We start from the raw sequence: 7,839 nt of genomic DNA on the forward strand, positions 1-7,839 counted from the left end.
CAGACTATAGGAGCATGGTAGTCACATAGGTTAGCAATGCAGAAGAGAAGTAGCATCTAGTAGCATACAAAAAATCCAGTGTAAAAGACCTTAGAAAAGTTTTAGTGGAAAATCAGAATTGCTTAAAGAGACAGAGGTTGAGACAAAGAGTTTTGAGACTCAGTTGAGAAACAAGCTCAGAACCTCGAAATAGTTAGGGTTTCTGAAATCAGACAGCTTTAAAGATGAAGAACAAACATATCACATAGCCAATGTTCTCAAACCCGGATGAACCCCCTAATTTTTTAGGGTTTTACCATCAATTGAGTGCCGAGATGAGAGGGCGAGTAATCAAGAAAGCAAAATATACTAGTCGAAACAAGTTCAAAGGTCTCAGAAAGGAACTGGGACCTTCTACATGCTTTTTCAGTAACAGAAACTCATGAGAAACAAAGCAAAAAATAATATGTGAAACAACAGTAGAAGAACTGGTAGAAGAAACAAATAAGAACATGGTAGGAAAATCTTAACAAGAGCACAGTAGGAGCAACATAATAGAAGAACATGGTAGAAGAGATTTAACAAGAACACAGCAGGAGAAACATAGTAGAGAACACACAAGAGAAGAAGAAAATCAGAGAAACACACAATAAAATCAGAGAAACATAACTCAAAACCCTAGATCGAAAAATAAAGGTTTTTAAAGCATTAATTTATTATTTTTTTTTTGAAAAAAAAATCGGAAAATCGTTTAGAAACTTAGGGAAAGCATAAATCTGGAACAGATCTAAAGAGATCAGAAAAACCTCAAAGCTAGGGTTTTCAGAGGAACCCACGGTGAGAAAGGCTTGGATCTAAGCAAGAGGAGTTGAGGCCAGGCTCGAACAAACATGGCTTGCCGGAGCAAGGCCGGAAATGGCCGTGGAACATGAATCGACAGAGGCATAGACCCAACTCTTCGTGGTCACGTCATGAAAAATTCAGTAACCAAACGTGAGGGGCCATAGGTGGCTTGGTGGGTGGTGAAACCACCATGGATTCAGGTCAGAAGGTGGCCGGAGAAGATGAAGGGGATTCATCGGAGAGGAGGGGAAGGGGGAAGGTTCTAGAGAGAACCAGAGGTTAGAGAGATAGAGACGAGTGAGGAAAATGGAGGGGTTTCGGGGGGGGGGGGGTCTTTTGGCTTAAAATGGTATATGGTTTTGGGTCGGGTAGGGGTAATTGGGGCCTGGGTAGGGTTTTAATTGAAATTGGTCTGGAAATTGGGGTCCAATTTGGGGTCAGATTTTAGGCTAAAATTGAAACGAATTGGGCTATTATTTAAATAGCCAATTTTAACTTTTAAAATTATAAAAAATAGTAAATTGATTTCTGGGAATAAATTGAAAGCACCAAAATGATCTATAATCCATAATTATCCATTTAAAAATATGAAATCTCCTTTTATGAATATGAGACGAATTTAAACCTAAAAATGGCTAATATTGCAATTATGCAATTCTATCCTTAAAAATACCAAATAAATTTGTAAAAAATGTGTAAAAAATACCTTAGCCATATTTTAATATAAATATAAAATTCCAATAAATGAATTACCAAAATAACAATTTTGGAAATAATCATTGGGTTTTTATGGATGAAAAAGGGAAATAAATCAGTTTAAAAACCTTAAAAATTATGGAAAAAATAGTAAGATGCTTGGACATACTTATATATGCATATATACATTATTTTTTAAAGATATTTTACATAAAAATATACAGGGAAAAATTGGGTATTAACAGATACTGATACCACTTTTTTTTGTAATGATCCATCAAGGGATGGAACTATAGATATAGAATCTCTTTCCTTATGCTACTAGTGGTGCACCTGCACCACTCTCCATGTATGCACCTTGAAGCAATGAAAGTACTTAATCTTATAGATAAAAAAAAAAAAAAGACACTCATCTTTCCCACAGAAAACAAAAAAGAAGAATTGAAAATACTCGGGCAAAACAAGTCATCCTCTTCATCACCACCTTTGCTTAGAAGTCTGACTTGCTTAGCTCAAAAACCAAATACAATTATCAATTAACATTCCTTCAATTATAATACACAAATACTTGACCGATTGTTACACGTCGCTCCAATTTCCAATTATTGTCCACATCCCCTCCCACAATTAGCTGAATGTATTATTGTTCCGTCTCTATATTTAGGTCCCGATTAATCTAATGTGGAATTTATTAAAGATCTAAACATATTATTTATCCAACTATAACTCGTGATGATAATTAGCTAAAATATCTAATCCTATTTTGGTGGAGTAATTATCTTATTCCTCACATGGTCGGTCCACTATCTCACGTAAGCTGATCCCACTAACCACTACGAAAATACCAGTCTATCTTATCGCAAAAAGAAATTAAGTCAAGAAAAAGCGAGAAAAGACAGAAGACCGCCGATGGGTGCAACCACTGTAATCGCCGATTCAGAATCCACCGCATCTCTACTACCTCCTTCCTCTAATCCCAAAATTCCAAAGGACACATTCCACATAGCCTATATCATTTACTTCACTCTCGGTACCGGTTACCTTCTCCCATGGAACGCATTCATCACCGCCGTCGATTACTTCTCTTACCTTTACCCAGACGTAATGGTCGACCGTATCTTCGCCATTGTTTACATGATCATCGGCTTCATTTGCTTGCTCTTCATTGTCGCTTTTGCTAATAAAACCAGTTCTTTTGTGCGGATTAATGTCGGCATGTTTCTGTTTGTTGTCGCTCTTGTGACGGTGCCGTTGATGGATGTGTTTTATGTTAAGGGGAGTATTGGAGTGTATAGTGGGTTTTATGTGACGGTCGGATTGGTCGGACTTTGCGGGATTGCTGATGCGTTGGTTCAAGGTGGAGTCATTGGGGCAGCCGGTGAGTTGCCGGACAGGTACATGCAGGCTACCGTCGCCGGAACTGCTGCTTCCGGTATACTAACTATTCCTCATTTTGCTCGTTGACTTTTCAGCGTCTGACCTAGATTGACTCTTTCTATGGATAATTTGAGTCTGATGTTACTACATCTTTTGGTGATAGCATCTGATCCTTCAGTTGATGATTTGTTTAATTTTTCAAATTCAGCAAAGACTATACTCTCTCCCAATTTATGTGCCGTTTTTTGACAGTCAGACTTTTGAAAATTGTGGTCTAAAAAGACCTATAGAAATTTTTGTGGGTATAAATCATGGGTAAAATATGAAAATTGAAATTAAATTATTTCGGATATAGAAATATGTTATTCATTTTTGGAACATATTAAAAAGGAAAGAGTGTCACATTTTGTGACAGAAAGAATACTATGTACAAGGATAAAGTTAGCTTGCTTTTCTTCTCTTTTTTTCCTGATTGAATTCTGCTTATGTGAGTTAAAACTGGTTGGTTGCATCAATGTTGCAACCTGGGGTAATCTTGTTAGCTATAGTATTTGATTTAGATGTATCGGAATGAAATTCTGTGATATGAGAGATGATTCATTGAGAGATTTCAGTTAATTTGGGATTGAGGCTGAGATGATTCATTGAGGGATCTCAGATAATTTGGGATTGAGGCTTAGCTGATACAAAAGTTAGAGTTGATGCGACCCAATTTTAACTATGACCTGGGTCTTGTTCTTGGTGAGTGTTACTCATGTTAAAGCTACAGTAGATATTCAAACAGTTGTTCAGGGAAATTATCTGCCCATGAGTCAACATGATGCCTTCACTAGTTTTACAAATGAACTGTTCAGAATTTGGGGGACTTTAAGATCTTCTCCCTGAATGTTGCTATCTGCAAAAGCTGCGAAAACTTGTGTTTCTAATTGTCTAACCTTATCTTGGCATGCAGATGATCTCTATCAATTGCATTAAAATCTCATAGTCCCACATTATCTTTACCCTAGATTTTGATTTTGTTAAAGCTGTAGCATTTGTTGTAGTCTAGGTAGTTAAATGCAGGCAGACCCAGCAAACATTTCAGACTTTTTAGGTGACGTAGTGCTCTTCTTTCAGTCTCTATGTAACTTGTCTCAGCGATCTGATACCATTAGTTTGTCATGGTGATAGATGAAACAATTTTCTCACGGCTTCGTAAACTCAACTTGTATTCGACTTATCCCCAAAAAGACAAAAAGCCTCAACTCACATACCAATTGAATCCAAACTATCGAGGTGCTTTTGGCTAAGAATTTGACGACTCGACGTCAATCTGAGCCGAGGGTCTATCGGAAACAGCCTCTCTACCCCATCGGGGTTGAGGTAAGGTCTGCATACATACTACCCTCCCAGACCCCACTTGCGGGACTATACTTGGTCGTTGTTGTTGTTGTTGTTGACGTTTCTCGGGAGTCAATCACCATTAACTTTGATATATTGGACGAGAGACCTCAATGGATCTCTTTTACTGGCACGGTGTCGTGCTTCTTTTTTTCTCTTAAGCAATTGATGTTTGCTATTATCTCTGGTGCATTCTGCAAACATACTGACTGGAGTACTCTTTGTGATTAATATGAGGGTGATTGATAAAGTAACAACCAAGATTAGTCACACGAGGACTTTAGGTGTTTAGCAGTGTTCCCTATGATGGCCTTATCAAATATGAATAGATGATTTCATTTACCTATCCATATGTGTCAACTGATCTTTATACAAAAAAAAAATGGATATCTGTTGCTGCTCTTTTTGGTGGAAGATGGTACGCAATGAAACAAAAACATAATGCTAACTCCTACTCAAAATATAAAAATAGAAGTAATGCTAACTATTGTTCAGCAAATATTATCTCTTGTTAGGCATCTGTGAGCTCCTTGTAGCATTGTCAACCTGGAAGATATTGCATGACGTGTCTTATGAGTCCCACTATCAAATATTACATTTGTCCTAAAAAGAGAGAAAATATGAGTGAAAGCCTCTTTTTACAATTGGCTATGAAGAACATGCAAGAGCTTCCTTAAAAGGAGCTTACGTGGGAGCTTCCTATTATGAAGTTTGGACTACTAGAAATGAGAAAAGTTATTAAATAAGAAAAATTACTTACAGTCGAGATTAGTTATTATGATTGAATTAAAATAATAATCTCTACTATTATATAAACACATAAAATGCATCTTAAAACATCTTATCACATAACTGCATTAATTCTTTTGACTTTCAACATGCTCCTAGACATACTCAAGCTACTGAAACAGTAAGATTTTACATATTAAACTTTGATATTCAAATCAAGTAAGCCAAAAGAAGTTACTGTTTGATGGCATTGCAGTGATGATTGGACAATGATATGGCAGCTGACTGGGTGTGTGACTACCGTTGGCTTGACTAGTAGACATATATAGACAGCTAACTTGACAGGATTGTTTGGAGTGCTAACTTGATAGGTCAGCTGACATAGAGTTTCAGATAGATCCCAAAATAGTAGCTGGAAAAGTGAACAATGATGTCGAATGGTCATCAGAGAAACAGAGTGATGATGCTAGAAGTCACTAGAAAGAGGCCAGACTAGTAAAATTGTGAGAAAAAAAAAAGAACTCTTTACGACGTATGCAACATAAGGCTGCCTGCTGTTAAACTACTTAGGTTTTAACAATAGAGCCATGGTACGATGTGAAAAGAGGGAATAACGGAAAAAACGTTTTATTGTGATTGTTTATAAGCAATATACAAGAAGCTCCTTATACAGAAGTTTAGACTGTTAGAAAAAAAGGAAAGTACAGACTACATGAGTTAATGAAAGTAACTAAGCAAGGAGGGATATATGAATACCGAGATTCCTTATTATAACAGAATCATGAAGAGTATTCCATACTATTAATTAAATATATAGAATGAATCTAGAACAGAACATTCTAAATATAACTTCTCTAAGTCTCTTGGCTTTTAACATTTGTTTTCTTACTCTTTTCTGTCCAATCAGCTTTTTAAGATCAGAAAGTTGGGATGTGGTCATGTAGAAATCTTAAGATTCTTGTTCTGTGTTGCAGGTGTCCTAGTTTCATTGCTGAGAATTTTAACCAAAGCTGTATATCCACAAGATGCTCAAGGGCTGAGAAGGAGCGCTAACCTTTATTTCATTTTCAGCATTGCTGTGATGATTTTGTGCATAGTCTTTTACAATGTGGCACATAGACTTCCAGTAATTAAATACTACAATGATCTCAAAATTCAGGCTGTGAATGAGGAGAAAGAGGATAAGGGTGACTTAACTCCGGAATTATGGCGATCAACTTTGGACATTGTTGGGACAGTAAAATGGTATGGGTTTGGCATCCTCAGCATTTATGTGGTCACTTTGTGCATATTTCCAGGATATGTCACAGAAGACGTGCATTCTCAACTTCTGAAGGATTGGTATCCGATCATGCTGATTACTGGCTACAATGTGTTTGATCTGGTTGGGAAGTCTCTGACTCCTATATTATTTCTTGATAATGCAAAGGTTGCTATTAGTGCCTGCTTTGCAAGGCTGTTGTTTTTGCCTCTATTCTATGGTTGCTTACATGGGCCTAAATTCTTTAGGACGGAGTTTCCTGTGACAATACTAACCTGTCTACTGGGATTAACTAATGGCTACCTGACTAGTTTGCTAATGATCTTGGGTCCAAAAACTGTCCAACTGCAAAAAGCAGAGATAGCTGGGACCGTACTTGTATTGTTCTTAGTGATGGGTCTGGCAATTGGATCTGTTGTATCATGGTTCTGGGTTATATAGTTTATCAGCAGCTTGTAAGATATTGGTTCCCCTCAACCAATTGTCATTGCAAAAGTTTCAAACTTCTCTAAATGTGTATCCTGACATGTTGTAACTTTAAATGTTGAATTGCATTTTTAATGTATATCTTTGGAAATTACATATTTCTGCTGATAATTCTTTATTCTGAATGTTAAGTTGCCTGTTCAAACTTATTATTGTTGCATTTTGGGTACTCTGTCCTCTGGGTTACCTGCATTAAAAGATCCCTGCTTAAGAGCTATCTGCCTTCCCTGAGGTAGTCCTAATAGGGGAGATATGTTGTTCGTAGAAGTCCAGTCTTCCTACAGTGCTAGGAGAACTAATTCTTTAGGCTGACGGCGATAAGGAAGACGCAACAGAAGTGGAAGTCTTAGCCGCGATTTAAGAGAACAACAATCCAGACATGGAATTTACATTGAAAATTAGCACAGTATAAAATTGATTAAAATTTAGCTACTTTGTAATAAAATTTAGACAAAAATAACCTCAGTTAAGATCCAAAAAGAATTCTGCATATTATAAAATGCTGGAGTTGAATTTTTTACTATATTTAATGTGCTGGAATTCATAATGTGTTAGACTATCAACATAATATGTTGTAGTTTTATAAGGAAGTCCATAATCCAGCATATTATGCTAATCTTTTTGTGTGTTTCAACTAAAGGTATTTTTGTTCAAATTTTTTTCGCATTAAATAATTGCTATTTTTGCATCACTTTATAAATATTGGTTATTTTTCAATTACTAGTCCAAAAACTTGCCATTTGACGAATGCAGAGGCTATGGGTTCGAATATATATATTATATATATATATATATATATAATATATATATATATATATATATATATATATATATTATATATATATAGTATATATATATATAGACACACACACTCCCCTAATTAATGAGTACTCCATCCGTTTCATTTTCTACTAGTTTAGTGTACGCGCTTTGCACGTGTGTCTCGTATCAAGTAAATATATGTACAAGAATAATGTGTTTGACTACAAATGCTTCATCCCGATTTTATATTTTTTTTCTTATCAATTTAGCATTGTTATATTTGTGATAATTTCCATATATAGTAACCTTAGCTTGTATTACATTTT

At 35.9% G+C, this 7,839-nt stretch overlaps 1 protein-coding gene across 1 annotated transcript; it reads left to right on the top strand.

Annotated features, from left to right (window-relative positions):
• The first annotated feature begins 2,288 nt into the window (after positions 1-2,288).
• Positions 2,289-6,862, top strand: LOC109208082 (equilibrative nucleotide transporter 1-like). Its single transcript, XM_019371106.1, has 2 exons — positions 2,289-2,950; positions 5,979-6,862. The coding sequence occupies exons 1-2, from the start codon at positions 2,428-2,430 to the stop codon at positions 6,704-6,706; spliced, it is 1,251 nt and encodes a 416-aa protein (XP_019226651.1). The 5' UTR covers positions 2,289-2,427; the 3' UTR covers positions 6,707-6,862.
• Positions 6,863-7,839: the final 977 nt, after the last annotated feature.

The sequence above is a fragment of the Nicotiana attenuata genome, unplaced genomic scaffold, assembly GCF_001879085.1.
Source record: "Nicotiana attenuata strain UT unplaced genomic scaffold, NIATTr2, whole genome shotgun sequence".
Taxonomy (NCBI): Eukaryota; Viridiplantae; Streptophyta; class Magnoliopsida; order Solanales; family Solanaceae; genus Nicotiana; species Nicotiana attenuata.

Bases quoted from the DNA above. Each gene is read 5' to 3' on its own strand.
- LOC109208082 (XM_019371106.1), top strand. From the start codon at position 2,428: ATGGGTGCAACCACTGTAATCGCCGATTCAGAATCCACCGCATCTCTA. The intron at 2,951-5,978 runs GTATACTAACTA...TCTGTGTTGCAG, and splicing joins CGCCGGAACTGCTGCTTCCG to GTGTCCTAGTTTCATTGCTG.